This window comes from Dunckerocampus dactyliophorus, chromosome 6, assembly GCF_027744805.1.
Source record: "Dunckerocampus dactyliophorus isolate RoL2022-P2 chromosome 6, RoL_Ddac_1.1, whole genome shotgun sequence".
NCBI lineage: Eukaryota > Metazoa > Chordata > Actinopteri > Syngnathiformes > Syngnathidae > Dunckerocampus > Dunckerocampus dactyliophorus.
This window is the reverse complement of record NC_072824.1, coordinates 16,463,007-16,486,053: the sequence shown is the minus strand read 5'-3', so window position 1 is coordinate 16,486,053 and position 23,047 is coordinate 16,463,007. Positions and strand designations below refer to the sequence as shown.

The following is a 23,047-nucleotide window of genomic DNA, read 5'->3' as shown; positions in this document are numbered from 1 at the left end:
ACAAAGGCCTTTATAGAGTTAATAATGCTGTCAGTGAGGACATTTTACACATCATATATATATATATATATATATATATATATATATATATATATATATATATATATATATATATATATATACATACACACACACACACACACATATATATATATATATATATATATATATATATATATATTTAAATATACATATATATATACATATATATATATATATATATATATACATATATACTGTATCGTACCTAATGGTTGCTTACAAGCACAAATGTAGACATTGTCAGTCCTCCGACCTTTTTGACGTTATTCTCATACAATTACGAATTTTTTCCCCTCCAAATAATAGGGCTTCATTCTTGGCATGTTACAGCTGTATTCCAAAAAGTATATGTATGTATACATACAGATATACAGTATATATATAGTACATGGCATAACATTTGGACATTTGTGCCACAGCACTACTTGTTTTCATAATATAACTACTTTTTCTGATAGTATTACAGCTTGATTCTCAGAGTTTTTCACTTAATATTAAGACTTTTTTCTCCAATACTTCCAATGCAACCAATACTCCCAACACTCAGGTTTGTTTTTCTTGTCATCCAAAGTAACTATAATAACATGTTGTGATATTACAACAATTTTATTGACTATATGGCTTTTTTGCTTCGTATTATGACTTTCCTCTCATAATATTACAACTTCATCTATTGAAAGCATGACTTTTTTCTTGAAATACCATACCATGCTGATAATAGCTTGTGATAATGCTATTTTTTTTCCTCCAAACAATTATTACTTCTGTAAAATTATGAGTTTTTGTGCATAATATTACAACTTTTGTCTCTTAGTATTACAGCATAATACATTTTTTTTTCCTGTTAATATTATGAGTTTCCTTTTTTCTTTTCTTCATCTACGTCCTCTCTGATAGTTCCAATCAATTATTATCTCTGTAAAGGCAGTGTTTAATACATTCTCATTAGATTGTGTACTCACTGTAGTGGCCGGTGAGTGTATGTCTAGATTTCTATGTCAAGAGAGACGCTCTCTCTCTCCCATTGAATGACTCTCCTGCTGTGTTCTGTGCCTTGGTGAGCCACCCCCCAACCCCCCCACACCTAGTCCAGTCCCTACTCAGGTCGCCACCCCCCTCCAACAGACTTCTCCCCCCTCCTCCAGTTCCTCATCCACATCCCACCCTTCCACTAGCAACACACAAGTGACGCGCCAAAAACACTTCTAACCAGCAGGGGGTGCACAAGGAAAGGCCCTGCACCCTCTTGGGTCCCCCCCCCCCCACCTCACCACCGCCTGCCAGTGAAGCCTCTGTCATGACCACACAAAACCACACACTGGTAACGTCCCATGGCAGCTTCTAGTCGGCCCCCAACGGTCACCTGAGGGGCTCGAATTGTCGAGGCTTGAAGCGTGTTGGTTTATTTTATTTTCTAATGAGTGTTGACTTTGTGTTAGTTGAGTGGGCATCACCGGGAGAGGAGCGATTTCAAGAATATTTCAACCGATGGCAGCTTCCGGCGTTAATCCTCTGGCCTCCCGGTGCTCAGCTCCAACAGTGTTACCCTTCCATTCTGACACAGCAATATGACCACCGTGCGCTTTTTTTTAAGGGCGGGAGGGTTTTTCTTTTTTTTTTTTTTGGAAGACAACCAGGTGGTTTATGCTTTTTGACTCTGTGGTGCATTTTAATGGTGACCAACTCTTTTTGATGACCTCCTAACTGCACTCTCTTCAAACACTGCAGGAGGGCAAAGAAAAAAAAAGGAGATGAAAAAGAAGCTGTTTTTTGTGGTCATTGACAGTTTACATTCATGTCAGTGATGTGTACATGACTGTTTGTAGCGTTCTACTTTTTTTTAGTCTGTTGGTTAACTGAGTTCAACTATATTAATGGCATAAAGATGACTCTCTTGCACAGAACCTCCCTGTAGGAATGGACCGAGCATGTGGGATGATCATTTACTGATTAGACTTTCCCCGAAATTCAGTGTTCGACACTTCCACTCTGTGTACCGAGGAGTATGAGGGCCACGCTGAAAAGACAAACCTTAAAATTCTGGGAAAAGAGAGAAAAAGTGTTACAATTATGAGGAAAGAAATCGTAAAATTGTAAGGGGGAAAAAAAAAAGCTGAAACATTCTGATTTTTTTTTTTTTAATTATGAGAAACATTTGTAAAATTCTAAGAAAAAAGTGCTTAAATTATGTGGAAAAAATGTTGTGAAATTCTGAGGAAAAAGTGTTGAAATTATGAGAAATACAGACCCTTTCCAAAAAATTAGAATGTCATGGAAAAGTTGTTTAATTTCCATAATTCCATTTAAAAAGTTAAACTTTCATAGATTATAGATTCAGGGCCCACAATTTAAACGATTTCAAGTGTTTATTTTTACGTAATTTGGGCTTCCAGCTCATAAAACCCACGAAAACAGGAATTCAAAAAATTTGAATACTGTGAAGAAATCACCATTTACTTCTTAGTTTTTGCAGGAAAAAAAGAAAGAAATTAGATCACATCAAATCAATCAAAATATGGTACTTTCAAAACGATATGTCAATCTTCAATACTTGGTTGGGAATCCCTTTGCCTTAATCACTGCCTCGATGCGACGTGGCATTGAAGCAATCAGCCTGTGGCATTGCCTTGGAGTTATGGAAGCCCAGATTTCCTTGATGCTTGCTGTCAGCTCTTCTTTGTTGTTGGGTCTGGTGCCCCTCATTTTCCTCTTGAGAATACCCCATAGATTCTCAATGGGGTTTAGGTCCGGTGAGTTGGCTGGCCAGTCAAGCACTGTGATGGCATGGGCATCAAACCAGGTTTTGGTGCTTCTGGCGGTATGGGCAGGGGCCAGGTCCTGCTGGAAGATGAAATCTGCATCTCCATACAGATCCTCAGCAGAAGGAATCATGAAGTCCTCTAAAACATTCTGGTAGACTGTTGCGGTGACCTTGGATTTAAGAAAGCAGAGTTTACCAACACCTGCACCGGACATTGCACCCCAAATCATGACGGACTGTGGATATTTCACACTGGACCTCAGGCAGCTTGGGTTCTGTTCCTCACCCGTCTTCCTCCAAACCCTTGGACCTTGATTCCCAAATGAAAGGCACACTTTACTTTCATCGGAAAAGAGGACCTTGGACCACTGGCCAACAGTCCAGTCCTTCTTCTCCTTGGCCCAGTGGAGACGCTTCCTACGTTGGCTCAGGTTCAGAAGTGGCTTGACCCGAGGAACCCGACAGTTGTAGCCCATCTCCCGGATGCGTCTGAATGTGGTGGTTTTTGAAGCTGTGACTCCCGCCTCATTCCACTCTTTCTAGATCTCTGCCAGATTCTTGAATCTTCCCTGTTTGATAATCCGCTGAAGACCACGGTCATCTCTTTTGCTGGTGCATCTTCTCCTGCCACATTTTGCCCTTCCTCTAGACTTTCCATTGATATGCTTGGACACAGCACTCTGTGAACAACCAGCCTCCTTAGCTATGAACTTTTGTGGCTTACCCATCCTATGGAGGGTATCAATGATGGTCTTCTGGCCAGTTGTCATGTCTGCAGTCTTCCCCATATTGAACCCAACTGAGACAATTGAACCAAACTGAAGCAATTTAATGACACCTGGGGAAGCCTGTGCAGGTGATTTGAGTTTAGTAGATGATTAGTGTGTGACACTCAGTTTAAAACATTCATGCCCTGCAAAATTTGGGCTGATTTCTTCACAGTATTCTAATTTTTGGAATTCCTGTTTTCGTGGGTTTAATGAGCTGGAAGCCCAAATTATGTAAAAATAAACAAATAAATACTTGAAATCGTTTAAATTGTGGGCCCTGAATCTATAATCTATGAAAGTTTAACTTTTTAAATGGAATTATGGAAATTAAACAACTTTTCCATGATATTCAATTTTTTTGGAAAGGGTCTGTATTTTTAAATTCTGAGAGGAAAAGGGTTAAAATTAGGATAATTTTGTAAATATAAATTTGCACTCAGAGAATGACCACTTCAGGTGTGTCAAATTTGGACATTTTCCTCATAATATTACAAGTTTATTGTTGTAAAATTACACTTTTATTCTTGTAATATTTTGACTTTATTTTCCAAATATTGTCAACTCTTTTTTTTTGTGGGTCTAATAGTCCTTGTTAGAATGTGAGTGGCTGACTTCCAGTGGTACCATTTAGGTTGTACTGTATGCACATGCTAGCCGCTATGGAAAATCTTAATAACAATGTGCCTTTTGGAAAATGTATTTTCTTAAAAAGAGTAGAGACTATATCTATTAATCAGCAGCTGTTGCTGTAAAGCCCTCAGAGATGTGTTCTTGTTGGATGTAGAAGCTCCCAGCGGTTGAGAGCCTCTGGAGGGATGGGGGGGCGGGGCGGGGCGAGGCGTGATCGTGTAGCTGTTGCACAGAGATTTAACACAAAAGCACAATGTATTGATGATGGAGGAGGCTGCGAGGAAAGACAGAAACACCTGTGCATGCAGATTTAGTCGCCTACTGTGCGTTGGTGCTTGTCAAATCATTATTCCTGCCAAATACATAGTCACTTTCAAACCTTTCCATGCCCAATGACTAGAGCTGTGAGTTCATGTTTGTAATTCCAAATAGCTTTAAGTACTTACGTAGGCTTTAGGTCAATGTTTGTAGAGATTTAAATATATAAATATATATGAAAAGACACCTGGGATATGTATGGGTGTGCATAGATGGGAGGGGGCTAGTAGGGGGAGGGTTCTGTGCCAGAGACCTGTGAATATGTTCCTTTTAGCAGATGTGTATTATGCATTCAGAAGATGTTCTATAAAGTTCCTTTTTCGTTGTTGTTTTGTGAGACTACGAGTGTGAGCGTGTGTGCGTGCGCATGTTTGTGTGTACGAATACCTGGTGCTGGCTACGTTTTAGCAAACACTTGAAGGTATTGTGTCCTCTCTCATTGTAATATAATTAAAATGTTTTATATATAAAAGTCGCGTCAGCTTCATTATTGCCTCACGTAGATTTATGTTTTAAATATATGACAACATATTATTTATTTAGAATGATGAATAATTGTATTATATTTTCTTTGAAAATAAAAAGATAATAAATACAAAAATCAAATGCAAAGATTTATGCATTTTCATGATTCATTTTCAAGCTTTTGGACATTTTCATGATATATGCGTGTGATGGTAAAATGTGCCCTCTACATTCTTTATACGTTATGTAGTGTTCCTTCGTTTATCACAGGGAATATGTTCCCAAAATAACCTGTAATAAGTGAAATCCGTGAAGTAGACAACTTTATTTTTTTACAATTATTATACATGTTTTAAGGCTGTAAAACCCCTAACCATAAATTTTATACACTTTTGTCAGACAGGCATTAACATTTTATCACATTCCTCTCTTGTCTAAACACTCAAAGTTCAATTTTTGTTTGAATTTTAATGACTAGCCTACTAGGTTGGACGCAGGAAATTATGACGTGACTCACGTCCATTTCACTCCTCGTATCGTGCCTCGTTGTCCTGGTGCCGTTCGGCCGTAGCGTTTTTGTATCCTTATTAAAACATATTGCTCTTGTCGTCGTATTTTCCTCACACGGTTAGATTCTTCAGTTTCTTCTATTGTTGACAGTATAGGCTGTTAGCAGGCAGCTGACACTGTTCACTAGCTTGCTAGCCATGATCACAATAGGAGACAGCAAGGAGATTGGTTGACAATGGTCTACAGCCAATCAGGACGCAGGAGACTATGGGAGGTGCAGACAGAAAAGAGAATAGAGAGAGACACCATCCTCAAGCTAAAGCACAGAACTACAACACTGAACATCCCACAGTGCAATTATTCTAAAAGGGCCAGGCTCTGCCTGTAACAGCGTTCATACACAGGAAAAAAAAAATCACTAAAATTGTAACTAATAGTCAAAGCAGTACGATTTTATTGTCATACAAGTATGATGGTTCAAGCGTATCTGTGGTGGGGTTGTGTCATTGCATTTAACACACTAAATGATTTGGATATTGGGGTAGCTACCAGAAAACAACAAGACAGGCGCTGGCTCTCAGCAAAAACCAGTGATGTCAGGGGTCAAGGGTGCGATCTCCTCAGTCCCCTCCAGCAGGCCTCATTCAACCATGGTAGCGTCGCACCAGTGGCTCCTCAGCCAAGCGCATGCACCAAATGTCTGAACCTGCGGTTCCTCTCGTACTGAGCAGGATTACTATTGCAACAACACATCATCAGTAGGGTAAAGGGTACGTGTCCTGGGGTAACTATAAAATAAAATAATCTTAAGAATAATTACTGTGGGTGTATTTCGCAACCATCCATCCATTTTCGATGCCGCTTGCCCTTACTAGGGTCACAGGTATGCTAGAGCCTATCCCAGCTGTCTTCGGGCGAGAGGCGGGGTACAGTCTGGACTGGTCGTCAACCAATTGCAGAGCACATATAGACAAACACTAACATTCACATTGATACCTAGGAACCGTTTAGAGTCTCCACTTAACCTGGGATGCATATATTTGGAATGTGGGAGGAAGCCGGAGTACCCGGAGAGAACTATTAAACACACATTTTGTCTTCAAATATTCTCTATAGAGAAAGGTTAGTGTTGGTGCTCCTACACTGACAGTGTCTCATGTGGACTAACCGTGATATCAAATATGTCTCATTTTTCTCAGTCAGAAGATCACGGTTGGCCTAATAATGTAAACTTAAACTGTCACTGTGGCAAACTGCATGCAGGCCCTGCAAAGGGGCAATGTTTAACACTCGGTCTACCAGAATTCTGCAACTACTAGAATGACCATAGCAGTCATTTTGACTCTTTGTATATAATTTGGATTATCATTAAAAAGATCTAAAAATAATTGGTGGAATAGGTAAAAAACACATCAGGACACTAAATGAAAACTATAGTGATTGAGTGTTAACATAACTTCTCTGCAATGACACATGCAAACTCGAACTGCAACCATTTTCTCTGAAGCAAGGCTAAAGCCTCCATAGCTGTCACCTTCTTTCTACTTGTCATTTTTGTCTCTCTTGGCTTTAGAGTGACACTACAGCTAGGTTTTAGCATCACAGAGCATAAAAAACAAACAGCCAATAGAGCAGGAGGAAGGGCGGGAAAAATGTAGCAAATAGTGAAATATAACACCCCCTGTAAAAAGCAGGCAGTCAATTTGACTGCTATGTTCATTCGAGGTAGTAATACTCAGAACTCTTTTGTGTTTTGAAATTTTAATGATAAAACAATGTTAGAATAAAATATACACACATTTAGGAAAAGTCAGGGTCCTATGGGTACATAGGTTTTTTTTAACCAAGTTATGACATTGCAAATTTTGAAAACAGTCAAAATGACTGCCTTGGGAGTTCGAGTGTTAAATACAGTACATACGATTTGATTTTGGTTTTGTTTTCGTTGAGGCAGAATTAGGGTTCTATATAAAAACAACCCTGGAGTTGGACATCCAATTAAAATATAGTTGTCCCTCGCCACATCGCAGTTCAAATTTCGCAGCTTCACTCTATTGTGGTTTTTCAAAAATAAATTAAATCATGTTGCTGTAAACATGCACATTTCAGCAAATTTGATGTATTTTTTTAAATAAATAAATTAAGCATTTTCAAGCACAAAAAAGGAGGAGTTCAAGTAGCTCGGTCTCTTGTTCACGAGTGAGGGAAGGTTGGAGCGTGAGGTTGATAGGCGGATCGGCGCAGCGTCTGCAGTAATGCGGTCGCTGTACCGGACTGTCGTGGTGAAGAGAGAGCTGAGCCGGAAGGCAAAGCTCTCAATTTACCGTTCGATCTGTGTTCCCACCCTCACCTATGGTCATGAGCTTTGGGTCATGACCGAAAGAACGAGATCGCGGATACAAGCGGCTGAAATTAGTTTTCTTTGTAGGGTAGCGGGACTCACCCTAAGAGACAGGGTGAGGAGCTCGGTTATCCGCGAGCAGCTCAGAGTAGAGCCGCTGCTCCTTCACATCGAGAGGAGCCAGCTGAGGTGGCTCGGGCATCTAGTCCGGATACCTCCCGGACGCCTCCCTGGTGAGGTGTTTCGGTCATGCCCAGCCGAGAGAAGGCCCCGGGGAAGACCTAGGACACGCTGGAGGGATTATGTCTCACAGCTGGCCTGGGAACGCCTTGGTGTCCTCCCGGTGGAGCTGGACGAGGTGGTCGGGGACCGGGAAGTCTGGGCTTCCCTACTGAGACTTCTGCCCCCGCGACCCGGATAAGCGGAGGAAAATGGAATGGAAGCACAAAAATGGCTAAATGAACTTGAGTACAAATACAAGGCATTAGGAAGATGCACTCAAATTGTGAATGTAGTATTCTACACTGGTCACTAGGTGTCAGTAATGTTACTTTAATGCTCAGTGAAACAATGAGCCAGACTTGCTTGCCGGACCGACAGGCTTTTATTGCAGGTTTGAATTATCTCACAACAGTAAAAAATAATAACATAATTGCTGTAATAATAATAATAATAATAATAACACGGGCTACTGTGGCTGTAACCCATGCCAAGCTAAAACTCAACTCTGAGCCCCCAACGTCACTTCCTGGTCTCCACACAGCCGGAACACATTTACTAGTCCAAGTTTCAGTTGCCTTAAATGGCTTATTTTCTCTGATTATATCTACTATATTGGGCAATACAAGTGTAACGGTGACTGTAGGGGTGTTACTTAATGTCAAGAGGGCTCTAATAATGTTCAATAAATTGTTGTTTAGAAGGTTGCAAACAGATTTTCTGTGCTATTACTACAAAATTATTCCATTTATGAATAAGAAATCCTACTTTGCAGAAGTTGACTTATCTGAAATTCAGTCGGCTCTGGAACCAATTAAACACAATAAACGAGGCATTACTGTATTACTGTAATAAATAATGCAAAACTTGAAGTGGAAAATCTGAACATGACAAGAGGGTCATGAAATAACATTTTCCAGCAGCTAGTTAAACAGAACTTCATTTCACTGTTTTTCCACAGAAAGAAAACAAAGGAAATGTCCAATAAAAAGACTTTCAAATGCAGTTTTTAAGAAAAAAATTGTGCTGTTATTGCATCCCTAGCAGCACAACCAGTGGCGTCATCCAGTGGATTTGGATCCACAACATCAGGTGGCTGCACGGTGATGGGAGGTGTTCTTTCTTTTCTAATGGTTGCAATGTTGTGCAGCACAGCACAGGCACCAATAATTTTGCTTGCCCGCTCTGGGGACACCCTTAAACCATGCAAGCATGAAAATCTGGCCTTTAACAAGCCAAAGGTCATTTCTATCCTGGCCTTGGTTTTGGCTAGGGCCACATTAAATCTGTTGTGTGGTCCGACGTCAGGGTCAGGATAAGGTGTCATTAAATAGGGCTGGCAGGGATAGGCCTGATCCCCCAGCAGTAGTCCACTAAACATGCCTGGTGAAGACACGTAATATTGCCATGATTAGTATCATTTTAACACAGTGAAATTATGCACTTTAAATATTGCTATTAAATTACAATGACCGTACCTTGTTGAAATCCTTGGCACAGCGTGGATTCCCTGAAGATCCTGGAGTCATGAACTGATCCAGGCCATTTGGCATCGATGCTTGTGACCATACAGTTATGATCACAAGTCATCTGCAGAAAGCCATAAAATGATAAACTCTTCAGGTCGGAGTCGGATTTGAATTCATACTGCATCTCAAATATGTACCTGTACATTGAGACTATGGAAGGACTTGCTGTTTAGAAAATCTCCCTCATTTTCTCCCAGACTGGACCGGAGGGGGACATGCATGCAATCAATAGCACCAAGCACCCTCGGGAATCCTAAAAAAAAAGCAATCCACTACATGTTACATCCAACAACACAACATGAAGAACTTATGTCTCGGCAAGTTTTTTTTTAATATGTACCGGCAATGCCAAAAAATCCTTCAATGATGGCTGGTGCGGGCATGTGGCCAGGGAACACGACAAACACATTCAGCAGCCCAATAAGCGCGTGTGCTACCCGGTGGATGCTCCTGCACACAGTGTTTTTACTTATGTGTTCAGCATCACCCACAGCATACATGAAGGTTCCCGTGGCGAAGAAACGCAGCGCAATGCATACCATTTGTGGCACTGTTAGCGCACTGCTTCGCCGTGTGTCATTGGACACGTTGGGCCCCAAAAGCTGGCAGAGATATGCCAATCCCTCCGACGAGAATCTGTAACGGTCATAAAGGAACTCGTCCGGAAATGCCAAAGGGTTTTGTCGGTCTCGGAAAATCCTCGCTTTTCTCAGAGACCCTCTTACTATGCGCGCACCGATTTCCACGGGGTCCTCAATAAACGGCGAGGCCATTTTTCACAAACAACCAAAGAGTCTGTGGGCTCGGCTCTAATAGGCTGCGATCTTTTATTGGTCAGTGGGTGAGCTTCTGAGCAGGTTAGCTCCAAATCCGCCCATGTAGTACAGCATTTCTGGGTTTAATCCTCAAATTTATCTCTGATAAGGAGAAACCCCTGCTTCGCAGTACAGGCTCCAGCATTTTTCATTCATAATAATTTGCGTCACTCGTTTTTATGTTAGTCCTTTGTTTGGGGTTACATTGAAATCATTTCGACCAGAAACAACAACAGTTTCCTTAATACAAACCCACAAAGTGGAAACGTAACTTCCTGTGTTGACATCTTCCGGGTAAAGTTCGACAAGCCTTATTGGCCAAAATGAGATTTGGAGGTGGAATCTTGTTTCTATTGGCTGTAAGCGTTCCAGTGACATGTCAATCATTTGGCCCAAGCGAGAAGTATCAATATTGATCATGGTGGTACCAAAATGTGTTTTTGCAATGGTGTCTTCAAATGTCTCTCCCGTACATCTGTCTAGTAAAAGCTTTATATAATGTTGCTCCAGTTTATTTTATTAGCAACAGGTCTTGCATAGGTGACGAAGTTTTCAGCATTTCTTGAATTTCCAAAAGGGGATCGATTTTATGTTCGAATTAAAATTATCAACATTTCATGAAATACACGTATGTACAATGTCATATATCAAATTCTCTACACTATGTAGACCTTCAGATGCCGTGAAAAACGTTTTTTTTTTTTTTTTTTACTTTTGGGAAAAATCTCAATAGATTAAGAAAAATACAAAAAAAGGCTTTACGGAACCCAGCAAACTTTTTTTTTGTTGCAAAAGAAAAGCACTTTTATCTAAAGTATTGCATATTGAATAATTTAGAGCACACAAACCTGAATATTAACAGTTACACAATTATTTTATTAAAGCTCAATGTTAAATAAAATAAGATTCTGGGACTATTTATTCTATACAAATAAATCATTTGACATTTATTCTTGCAAAACACCCAAACTTTTCCCAAGACAGTTCAAGTACAGAATGAAAACATATCACCTGAAAAAGAGGCTGCTGTTATTGAAAAGTTCCAGTTTCACATCAGCAGGCAGTGTAAAACTTCTTTCACAAAAGGTGATGTCATCATAATTGTATAATTACACTATTTACACATTTCCCCCCCTTTCAGTCCTGCACACCTCTCTTTGAACGTATGTTTGCATTCAGACACTGTTCAGACACACTGTTGATCCTGTTTTTATTCCAGAGACGATCACCTTGAGCATGAGGGTGTGCCTCCGAATACTCCACTCATCAGTCATAGTAAACCACAAGTAAAACAATTTGCGTGCGACCTGACTGTTGGTGAGCTTGCGGCACACATTTGATGTTTAATCATGCAATAAATGTGCGAGGAAATTACACGTTAAGGAATCATTATGTTTAACAAACATCATTAATCAAGTACCACAATATCCTTGCAGCTGTATGATAAAATGAAAAAAATGAGCTAAAAATATGACACAGCGCATATTTAAGAAAAACAATGCAAAAAATAATTTCTAGCTTTAAATATGGTTTGAAATGATATGGTAATATGGTTGCAGCAGTAATACTGTATGTGCTGCTGGTCAAAGTCTGTCAGCACCTGAGAGCGGATGATCCTCTGCAAAATGTTTGATTTAAGATGAAGCAGATGGACAAGGTCCCCGTCAGACGTACTGCTGAGGCTTTTGGGAAGCAGTGGCAGCAGATGCCAGACTCTTGGCCGCCTCTTTTGCCTTGTCTGAGGCCTCCTTCACCGGGGCCCGGGGCAGCCGCTGGGGCGTCTCTCCTGAGTCCACAAAAAAGAAAAAAGAAAAAACACTGAACGTGAGCTGACCCTTAACACATTTCTTGAGACAGCATGGAGTCCTGTTTGTGTCCTGTGACCTGAAAGAACCTTCCACCACCTTCACACGCAGAACATGCCGGGACAGCAAGCACATGAGTCACATTCAAACAGCCCCACGTGTCAAAGAGGTGTTGGTGGTTACTTTTAGACCAACAGACTCAGCAGTCAAGGTCTGATCCTGCTGGGCTGCATGCTGGCAAAGGGAGACACCCTCTGGCATGTTTGACAGATCCAAAATTGGCTTATAACTGTTTCCATCATCCAGACAGGTGCTTGACATTTATGATCGTGCAAGGCATCACCTACTGTACTGTATGATGGTGATAGACTTCATTTAGGGTAGTGCTACAAATCATTTACTGTGGTGTAAGATGTCATTGAGGGTAGTGCTGCATATCATTAACACTTCAAGAGTCTACAAGGGTAATACAAGGTAAAGGCAACTATGAGTGTTATTTCATGTCTAGAGGGCTCTAATAAAGTTAAATAAAACACATTTAGAAGATCATAAACTGGTTTTCTATGCTCTAAGTATGCAAATCATCCATTTATAAATAAGAAATACTACCGCAATAAACGAAAGATTACTGTAATGCTATTTTTGAGGAAGTGAAGAACCCAAAAGGTTGGCACACAGTATATAATATACAATAAAGTCAGGGCTGTCGAAAGAGTGTCCTGGGGGCCATTTGCGACCGGCAGCTTATTTTTCATTGTACATGGTATGACAAAAAGACTCTCGGGGACACAAGACAAAAAAGGTTGGGAAACACCGTGGTAGACCACCACGCGATGTCATTCTTAAGCCACAGCTGACCCAACTTAACAGCAAAGATAATTACCAATGTCTTTTTGTTGATATTTTCAAATTTCAGAATTATTGCTGTTATCCATGAATTTTCAAATGTACTGTTTTACAAAAAACCTGAAAAAATAGTAAAGCACAGTAATATGATTTATTTATTAAGATGTATTCCTGAGCAGAAAAATGTGTTTGCATAGGTTTATCATGGCCAAAGTAAGATACAAAAATTAATAAAAAAGGACTGTTTGCGTTGCTATTTTTATTTGCAGAATCATATTTTCAGTTTTTGAAAGATTTATAAAATATAATCTAAAAGTGTCGCCGCATCCTTACATTGTTCAGTATGGGGACCCCAGTGGAAAAAGTTTGGACAGCCCTGACTTAAGTGAAAGTTCTCTCCAGCATTGTTTCTCATTGAGTGTGCTGCCCTTTCATGGCGACATGCCGAGTTACAAAGGTTTGCCTTCACGAGACAACCTTGTAAACAACTTTCACAAGCAACATCCTTCATGCAGCGAGAGCAAATACTAATGCCTGAGTGCTAGAAATAATCATGACGAATGCTCCGTGATTGCATCCAAAATGGTGATCATTCTGGTCCATACGATCTTCTAAATTTATAAAACTACATCCTTGCTACAGACTCTACATCAGTCACTGTTTCACACTGTGTATGTGCACGCACACGTCACATAAAAAAAAAGCTATCTGTGCTACATCATGTGAAGCCATTGGATACTCACCGGCCACAACATTAGGCACACCTGCGTCAAAGAGGGACATCCAGTATGAGAGCTGAATTACAAAGACAACGTTTGATACTACTGTTTAACTGGATATCAGCAGATGGTAAAGGTGCACCTAAAGTTATGGCCTGCATCACAATGGCATCATGTGATGGATAACATCGCTGCTAACATACTCACCGCTCCACTCAGCCTGAGCCTGATGTCTGAAGGTGGTGTTGGCAAAGGAAGCGATGGGACAGAATCACAACAGTGGGAACACAACGCCGCATCAGCACAACGCTTTGCCAATCAAAGAACTGCATGCATTGTTTTTTCTGTGTCACATCATATTTTGCAATAGCAACTTTTTACTTTTAATAACAACTTAATGCATGAGACATATCTGCGCCATTGCTGCCTCTGCCGTAACTGTCATATTTCCACTTCCTGTTCCTATACTACTTCCTCATTCTGTGAGATGGGGTGATGGCAGCACTATCCAAATGGTCTACGGCCTAAAACCTGAATTCCAGATCCGTGCTAGAGAAGTACATAATCAGTAATAATCAATCAGGTGTTGTTAAGTCAGTCTCAACTAGTTTGCTGTCTAAAGAAGACCAAGATGGCATTAGCGATTGGAAGTTGATCTACATCCATGCAGACTATGCCACAACTCCTTGGGGAAAATGATTCGGCTCAATAAAACAATGAAACAGGAGTTCAGAACATCCAGACACAGAGTCTCCCATCTCACTGTTTTGTTTAAATGCACAAAACTACACTCGCTTCCTGTTTATTTTCAATTAGGCAGCAAACTAGTTAGGTTTAGCTTTTTAGTAAAATCCATGATACGTCCATGACTTCAAGACAAGTAGACAGCACAACTTTGTTGTCAGAAATTGCAGATACCACCTGCATAGATATTTGATGCATGAGCCACATCTATGCACATCGATGTTGTCTGCAAAAACATAGCTAGAAGAGTATCAGTAACCACAGGCAAAAGCACACACAAGTGACCACAGGGCTGTACGATTAGCCTTTTCTTTTAGGAGCACAGGTGCTCCTGAAAGAAAAAAAAAATAGGAGCACAGAAAACATTTCGGAGCAATGTGAAATTTCTTAAATAACATAATTTTATTATTAACCCTCAAACAACGCACTCAGTAACACACGTGCACTGATACATATAAACACAGTGCCATGATAAGGCCTACATCTCCCTGAAACTGTGGTCCACAAATATTAATGTATCATCCATAGTCTGGCATACTACATGCCGGACACCCCTGTACTAAGCTACACATACAATCACATGCCATTACGAATGGCCACTTATCACACTGCACAAGAAGAACGGCATTGATATCAACACAACTGACGACAACAATGCCAGGTAATATTTTTGCAATAATAATATTAATACCTTGCATTTATAAATATAGTGAATTTCTAAACCAAAGCAATGTAATGTCATTCTGGCATGTGTATAAGTAGGCGATTTCCATTTTGATCTTGAGCAGCCTCCTCACCTCCACCTCGGATATCATCACCTGCCTATCCAGGGTCGCGGTCACCGTTGTTTTGTCGCAGACAGCTGTATCTGCAGGTGATGTGCCGCTTGGAGAGGTTGTGTTTTGTTAGGCTGTCTATTTTTTTACCGGCCTGCTTCAGCCTTTTGCAATATTTACAGAACATAAGGTTGTTCTCAAACTCTAGCCAAGAGAAGAGTTTGATCCAATCTGTTTTAAACTTGTAAACTTTGCTAGCACTGTCGGTAACACTAGTGCTAAGGCTAGCTGTTGCCATCTCCTCTGGCTCAACACTGTCAGTTATCCCAGATATCTCTCACCAATTTCCTTTCCCTCCTTGGTTCCACTTTGATAATACGACTCGATGTTCATATTTCACCGGAAACAAGGTCACTCATCTTACCCGCAACGCTCCAGTATCCAACTGATAACAATTAGCTACGTCAGTGAGTTGAACTCATGAGGTTTGTTTCCAAATAGAGACAATCGTTAAGGTGTTTTGCGTGTGCTCATCTCTCATGCTTGCAAATGTCACATGTACCAACCTTGTAGGTTCGACAGTGCGTACTCCAGCCCTTTCATGGCTTTTGCTTGGTTGCTCTTGAAGCGGGCCAATCCAAACTCCTGGCGGGGAGGACAAACAGGAAATGGCTTTACATAGAGGAGAGATATGAAAAACAACTGCTTCCTTTTCTGCAGGCTTGTTTTGCAGTCGGGACATTTTTTTATGCCCTCCAGAGACAACAACAAACTGAACTGGGACTTTCTTGCACAAACAAGTCAGCAAGCCTAAGCTGATGAATGTGTGTCTAATCAGAAACAAGGTATATAAAGAGCATTAAGAAAAGGGACCATAGGACATTATGTGAGGCACCTGGATGGGTCTGGAGAAGCCGTAGATGCCTGAGGAGATCCACGCCTCCCGTTTCAGCTGGGTGATGCCAGGCTGCTCTTCTGCATCTTGGAAAACACAACGCTCCTCCACAGACTTGAGATGGCACACAGAAAGAGAATGCAGCACAGTGTTTTAATTCTACATTTATGAGCATTACGACATTATGTCATAAGGACAATAGCAGCTCTGTTGTTCGCCCTGGCAACCGCAAATCACCCACTTTAGTGGTCTTCAATAATAGTGGACCAGTCCAGATACCTCTGATTGTGTTAAGGGAAAAGGAGGCAGTTATTTGCTTAAGTGGACAACAACATGTTTAAATGAGACATGGCATTTATTACAGTAGAGGCCACTATTTCAGGAAAAAAACGGTCCCCGACTTCTACTACAAAGCGATAATAGTAGATTCGATAGAATGAAGATTTCTGACTTAAAGTTAGCAGCATTGACATAACTGAAGACGCAGAGAAAAGTGCAAGTCTCAAAGGGGGCTAAAATGAGTGCCTTCTCACCATTAGAGTGGTGTGGTTGAGGTTCCAGGTATAGGTGATCAGACTCCTGCTGATGGGGTCAACAATGGAGTCCTCAACAATGTAGACAGAGCGTGACATGCCAGTGGGGAAGAAACGCTCGGCCCAGCGGGGCAGCCGATTGGTCTTCATTAGGAGGCGTCTGGAAAGCAGCCTGTGGTCCGCGGTCACCTCACGGTACACAACGTCCTCTGTGAGAACGTGAGTGCTGGAAAACATAACAGACCTTTTAATTCACACATTATATGACATACTTTAACAAATGGTGTCATGTTACCTGAAGGGGTTAGGATAGCGCTGCCAAAAGGCAGAAACAACATGGTCCCACGTACTGTTGATGTCACTTCTACTACTGAAGTACTTGACCATCCTTCTCTTCTTGCTGGCCCCAATATGTCAACATGTACTTACTAGAGGTGGCTACCGCAAACGAAGAAAAGCAGGATGCTGACTCCATCCAAAGTCTGTTACCGTCCAGGAGAGGTGGAACAACAGCTTTACCATCAATTATCTACACCAGGGGTCCCCAACCATCAGGCCACGGCCCGGTACTGGTCCATGGGGCGTGAAAAACCTTCACAAGCAATAGAAGAAAATGAATAGACACTCACCATTGATTTAAAAAATTTAAATAACTACTGTGAACTCAATATAAATACATGAATAAATACATGAATTTTGGTGAGATACTATTCTATGTGTGTTTTTATAGTATTGGGACTAACTCTGTGTTAGAAGTGCAGTACTAAGCCTAGTTTTATATTCAAATATGATGTAAAATGTACTGTAAAATAATTGGTCTTTTTTTTTAATCTAGTGGATCACTGACGCCATCTAGCGGATTTTTTTGACATAAAAGGGATCTAATAAGACAAACAGAAATTATCCATTGTCTTGACTATTGAAATACAGTTTATTGGAATGATAAGACGTTTGGGTATTTATAGGTCTGTGAAACTATCTCAGTTCTAAACTGTACGGTCCCTCTCCCTTTCTCCTATTATTACTGATACTGACACACTTCCGATTTCATACTTGTTCCTCAGCATAAATAAATTAAATTGATAGTGTTGAATGTAGCTTGTGATTTGGATGATAAACGGCGATGCATCATTTTGCATTAATCAGACAGTTGCATAGTTATATAGACGCAAGCACACTACAAAACACAACTACAATAACAATACAATTTGTGAGTTCACCCAACAATACCGATCTATCTATATCGCGTTGCTAAAGGTTGTTTAACTAGCATGCTAATGTTGCTAACGCTATTGCCGAGCAACCAACAGCCACACTTCCAAAATTTCGCTGGATCATTAACTTGGCTTGTTGTCGTTTAGTTGCCCCGCATGTGTTATTGTCCATGTTCAAGATTTCCAGTTAGTTTTGACATCAGTATGAAACTAAACATGAGGGGAAGTTGGCTATCAAGCGTTCATGCTAGCAGAACAGCAACACAAGTTAAAGTCGCCTTGAACAGTTAAGAAATATTAGTCTTTCCTACTGTTAGTGAATGAAGTGCAGGCTAAAAAAACGATCGCATGATCGACGTCTATTAACTCAGTCCAGCTTCTTACCATGAAATAATAAAAAAAAACCTAGCAATGATGAACCATTTACAGCAATTGGAATTTTAACGCCAACTTGACACAGCGGCTATGTAAGGAACTGCAAGCACGGCGCCCACCACGTGACCCAGCTAGCGATACAAACACTCAAAAGGGGTAATGCTATTTCAACATTTTAAGTACTAATTTAGTTTTCCATGGAATTATGGGCCACATAAAAAAATTGGTACCTTTTTTTTTTGGGGGGGGGGGGGGGGTGTCTTAAGTTTTCACCCCTATACGGCACCCGTGCCTTGAAAAACAAACGTCACGTTATACAAGCCTTATTGAAAGAGGAACTTGAAAAACATCTCTCTCTCTAGACAAAATGAATCATGTTTGTGAATTTGCAGAAGCACAATATTGAACAGGAACTCATTTCACAGGTATTGTCATATACTGTATATTTATCATGCAGTTTGAATGACATAAGAGGCTATTAAAGTGAAATAAAAGAACGCCCATGTCCATGTGTCTTTATTTGAATACAATATGAAATATTGGCAGCTAAAAAGTGCTATCATCAGAGATAAAAAGAACTACGGAAATCTCTTTCCCAGTTCTTGTCTTTTTGTTCATTTCTCTGACTTTCCTCATTCGTCTTCCCTTTCCTTCCCGTTTCCTCTTTTTCCGCATGATGTCCTTTCACCGCATCCTGATCTCTGGCTTTGAAGTGAGTCACTTTGGCTTTTTTCAATTTCCCGTAACCGAGGCCTTTTTGGTCTCTCTTCAGGATGGTCGCCACTGGTAGTTTGGACCCCTCACCCTTTGGGCCGAGCCCCTTGCCAGGCTGCCAACCACAATTGAGCATCATCTTGTAGCTGTTGGAGGATGGGGGGAGACAGTAATAGGGGGCAGGCGGTGGGCGCTGCCGACTGAACTGATGTAGAGTAGAAGAGAGATGTGAGGACAGGCTGCTTGTGTAACTGGAATGACAAACATCACACCACTGAGGCTGCAGAGCACTGGGGAGGGTAGATAAAAAAAACACAACATTAAAATACAGTACTTATTTTATATTTACATTATATTAATGACTGTGCCAAAGTTGTAGGCCACCATTAGTATGTTACTTGTTTTACTTTAACGACAAGTATACTTAACTAGAATGTCTCTTAGTGGAGTGTAGACCTCCACTAAGGTTGAATTCTTACAAAATGGGGTGGAGACAATCGTAGAGTATATTTGTTTGTCCATAAGCTTGTTGAGTTAGTTAGCTTCTTCCTGGTTCGTGGAGGATGACAAACATGATTCTGCATGTGGACTGTTCCTTTGATGCCATAGGGACTCATACTGTAAAAATAAATTCCTGTATTAGCCCTATTGTCCAGATCCTCACAAAAATGTAATGGATTCTTCCTTGGTCCATGTGCCGACCCTTCTACAACATTTAGTTGAAATTAGCTTTGTACTTTCAGCGTAACCCTGCTAATTGTGTCTTTCCTTCTAATGATTGCTATGCAAAAAACATTAAAACAAAGTTAATAAGACTTTTGTACAGTACAGTGCATAACTTAATTATTACTGTTTTAAAAAATGTATTTCCATATATTTCCTCAAAAGGTGGCCTTTACACTAATAGACGCTGTGCCCCAACTACTCGTCAGGGAAATCATCTACTTGAAATACTAATTGCCACAATATACAGACCTGATCAAAATTTTAAGACCAGTTGAAAAATTGCTAGAATTTGCATTTTGCAGATTTGGATCTTAATGAGGTTTTAAGTAGAGCTACAATATGCAAAAGCAAGAAGGGGGAGTGACACAAAAAGCATAAGTAATTTATTGAAAACAACAATTAAACTGAAATAGGCTGTTTATCAGCTGATCAAAGGTTTAAGACCATCGTTTAAAAAACTCTCCAAACCAGAACAAAAAATTTTCTCAGTAGGACTCAGTAATGAGTAGCTCTACCGTTCTTGTTAATTATTCAAAAACTCGTTTGTGCATGTTTGATGTGAGTGTTTCCAGGAGGCTAGTGGGAACATTGCTCCAAGTGGTGAAGATGGCTTCACGAAGGGCATCAACTGTCTGGAACTGATGTCCATTTTTATCAAATTCCCTTGCCATCCATCCCCAAATGTTCTCTATGGGATTTAAATGAGGGGAACATGCAGGATGGTCCAAAAGAGTGATGTTATTCTCCCTGAAGAAGTCCTTCGTCAAGCGAGCATTGTGAACTGCAGCGTTGTCCTGTTGAAAAAGCCAGCTGTTACCACACAGACGAGGGCCCTCAGTCATGAGGGATGCTTGCTGGAACATCGCAGCAGTCGCCGTTTGACGACCCCGCACCACCTGAAGCTCCAGTGTTCCATCTGGACCGTCAACGTTACAATTTTTCTCGTCAGAGAATAAAACTTTTTTTCCACCTTTCAATGTCCCATGTTTGATGCTCCCTGGCAAAGTCTAAACTGTCAGTTTTGTGGCGTTGAAGGAGACAAGGTCTTTGAATTTGTTTTTTAAACCCTTTTCCCACAGATGCCGTCTGATGGTTATTGCGCTGCAGTCGGCACCAGTAAGGGCCTGTGCATTGATGGACAGCCAATCGGATCCTCCGGCTCAGCACAGGTGTGATTTTTTGGGGTCTACCACTTGACTTTTTTGTTCCATAATGCTCAGGATCTTTCAAAAAATGTAGAATGACTGTCCTCCTGCGCCCATCCTCAGCAGCAATTGCACACTGCGAGAGGCCTTGCTTATGCAACTCCACACCCCTACCACGTTCAAAAAGAGAAAGCTTCTTAGCTTTAGCCATCAGGAGGGCATGAATGTGAATGCCTGACAGAAAATGAACATTTTGAGTAGATTTTGGCTTTTATAGCCTGTGGTCTTAAAGTTTTGATCAGGTGATAAACAACCTATTTCAGTTTTGTTTTTTTTGTTTCAATTACAAGTTCCAAATGTTTTTGTCTCACTCCCCTCTCTCAACTTAAAACCTCATTAAGATCCAAATGTCCAAAATTCTCACAATTTTGGAAAAAATATATTTTCATTTAATTTGACATACATTTTAAATTGATTTAATGCAATAATTTGTACCAATAACAGCCTGACCTTAAACACCAGCTACTCTATAGTTGTGTCCCTGGCCACTATGAGGAACTACAGTATACAAAAGTCAATAAGATAAAGGCTACACATAACACCATATCTAAGTCAATCACAATTCTGCAAAATCAACCGATCCTGCAGGAATCAATAATAGGCCTGTCTACTTTGGGATTAAGCAAGTATCAAATATAACCTGACCTCAAAAACGAGTCCAAAGGTTGACAATGTTGCACCACAAAAGATAATCTACCTTAAAAGCATAACTTTGGCAGAGACAATCATACGTAAAATAGCTCAGCTGATTGGACAAGTGTCTGTCAAGAAAGTAATCTAACCTGTCTGTTTGTCTGGGTGGAGATGGACTTCTCCCGTAGCTCTCCAGCTCTTCCAACACACCGCTGTGGCCCGCTGAATGAGGAAGGACACACTGACAGATCATGTGACCACTATACACACCATCTATACACAAACCATCAATTTTAGGTGCAATGCTCCTACCCTGCAAGGCCAGATCTCTGGCATCCCGACCCTGAGTGTCAACCACACCCACCCAGGCAGCTCCTTGCTCCAGCAGCAGCCTCACAGCAGCTCTTTGTCCTGACCAGCTTGCACACATTAAGCCTGTCCAGAAAAACGAATCCTGGATGCGAAATGACATAAAAACAATCAATACTTCCCAAACATAATGAAATCTCGATCACTGTGTACCTTGAAGTTGATGTCAGCCCCATTTGAAAGCAAGTCTTTGACACCAGCGAGGTTGCCTTCTTGAGCACAGCGGAGCAGCTTGAGACCCTGGAACTCCAACAACCTCTCTGAGTTCATGATGAGCCCCTGTGCAGTCTCTCTTCTTTGGCTGCCTTCACCAGCTCTTCTTTCCACCATATTTGTTTGAACTGGTATCTCTGAAGCCCTCCTTCTCCTGCTGGAGTCTCTGTCAGTGTGTTTCCTCTGGTGCAGTCGTTCACATTGTGTTTTAAGTGTCCCTTCTTCTACTTTGACATCTTTAGTGACGTGTTCATAGAACTGCCTTGCCTCCTCTCCGCTAGATGCGTCACTCGATCGATAACGTGACGGGTTAACCGTCTCAATACTGAAAACATCCTGCTTTCTGGCAGGGATAAAGCTTAATCCTGCCATCGCGAACAATTAATACATTGGTTACATACCCCAATTAATGGCCTTGTTCGTCACATTCATGCTAAGTGACAAGAAAGCAACGATTAGCAACAAGCTAAAACAGTATGAGCTAATGTTTATCAAGGAGTAAACGAGAGTGTTTCTGGATAGCTAACGCTATTCGTCGACACAAGCGATTATTTGTTTTCAAATTAAACGTAATTTAAAATTTAAAGTAACAAAATCGGTCGCCCACACAAGTCAATTACACAGCGCAAACAGTGCTACATCCGTTAGCTTAATGCTATTAGAATAGCTAGAAGGAACATCTTCGTTACAGGTGGAGTTCAAATGCTTAGCCCAGTTTACAGTGTACTATCCTTACATATTACGACTTTCGAAACATTACCGTCGTGACCTTCCTTGTTTTAATGCGGTATACTTTTCTGTAAAACAAGTGAAAGCAATAGGACGTTACAACTTGCTAGGGTATTTTACTTCAGAGTAAACCAGACCGAAGTATTAAACG

General features: G+C 40.8%; 3 protein-coding genes across 4 annotated transcripts; all 3 read right to left on the bottom strand.

The window, feature by feature from the left end:
• Positions 1-7,270: 7,270 nt before the first annotated feature.
• harbi2 (harbinger transposase derived 2) lies at positions 7,271-10,593 on the bottom strand. The gene is made up of 4 exons (XM_054779350.1): positions 9,926-10,593; positions 9,723-9,838; positions 9,535-9,646; positions 7,271-9,439 (listed from the first exon to the last, which is right to left on the bottom strand). The coding sequence occupies exons 1-4, from the start codon at positions 10,356-10,358 to the stop codon at positions 9,066-9,068; spliced, it is 1,035 nt and encodes a 344-aa protein (XP_054635325.1). The 5' UTR covers positions 10,359-10,593; the 3' UTR covers positions 7,271-9,065.
• A 690-nt stretch (positions 10,594-11,283) lies between these two features.
• prelid1b (PRELI domain containing 1b) lies at positions 11,284-18,405 on the bottom strand. Of its 2 annotated transcripts, XM_054780445.1 has the most exons (7): positions 18,317-18,405; positions 17,014-17,310; positions 16,719-16,944; positions 16,186-16,299; positions 15,857-15,935; positions 13,978-14,003; positions 11,284-12,186 (listed from the first exon to the last, which is right to left on the bottom strand). In XM_054780445.1, exons 2-7 carry the CDS (start codon positions 17,103-17,105, stop codon positions 12,151-12,153), a joined length of 573 nt encoding a protein of 190 aa, XP_054636420.1. In that variant the 5' UTR covers positions 17,106-17,310; positions 18,317-18,405; the 3' UTR covers positions 11,284-12,150. The 2 variants fall into 2 exon arrangements, with proteins under 2 accessions (XP_054636420.1, XP_054636419.1); XM_054780444.1 differs by lacking the exon at positions 13,978-14,003.
• A 300-nt stretch (positions 18,406-18,705) lies between these two features.
• gpank1 (G patch domain and ankyrin repeats 1) lies at positions 18,706-23,044 on the bottom strand. Its single transcript, XM_054780220.1, has 4 exons — positions 22,108-23,044; positions 21,898-22,039; positions 21,735-21,807; positions 18,706-19,311 (listed from the first exon to the last, which is right to left on the bottom strand). Exons 1-4 carry the CDS (start codon positions 22,537-22,539, stop codon positions 18,870-18,872), a joined length of 1,089 nt encoding a protein of 362 aa, XP_054636195.1. The 5' UTR covers positions 22,540-23,044; the 3' UTR covers positions 18,706-18,869.
• Positions 23,045-23,047: the final 3 nt, after the last annotated feature.

Bases quoted from the DNA above. Each gene is read 5' to 3' on its own strand.
- prelid1b (XM_054780444.1), bottom strand. From the start codon at position 17,105: ATGGTCAAGTACTTCAGTAGTAGAAGTGACATCAACAGTACGTGGGAC. The intron at 16,945-17,013 runs GTAACATGACAC...TATGTTTTCCAG, and splicing joins CGCTATCCTAACCCCTTCAG to CACTCACGTTCTCACAGAGG. The intron at 12,187-15,856 runs GTTGGTACATGT...TTGTGGACTCAG, and splicing joins CGCACTGTCGAACCTACAAG to GAGAGACGCCCCAGCGGCTG.
- gpank1 (XM_054780220.1), bottom strand. From the start codon at position 22,539: ATGGCAGGATTAAGCTTTATCCCTGCCAGAAAGCAGGATGTTTTCAGT. The intron at 21,808-21,897 runs GTAGGAGCATTG...TTCCTCATTCAG, and splicing joins CAGAGATCTGGCCTTGCAGG to CGGGCCACAGCGGTGTGTTG. The intron at 19,312-21,734 runs GTTAGATTACTT...TACCCTCCCCAG, and splicing joins CCACCCAGACAAACAGACAG to TGCTCTGCAGCCTCAGTGGT.
- harbi2 (XM_054779350.1), bottom strand. From the start codon at position 10,358: ATGGCCTCGCCGTTTATTGAGGACCCCGTGGAAATCGGTGCGCGCATA. The intron at 9,647-9,722 runs GTACATATTTGA...GGCTTTCTGCAG, and splicing joins TCCATAGTCTCAATGTACAG to ATGACTTGTGATCATAACTG. The intron at 9,440-9,534 runs GTACGGTCATTG...TGTCTTCACCAG, and splicing joins GTGCCAAGGATTTCAACAAG to GCATGTTTAGTGGACTACTG.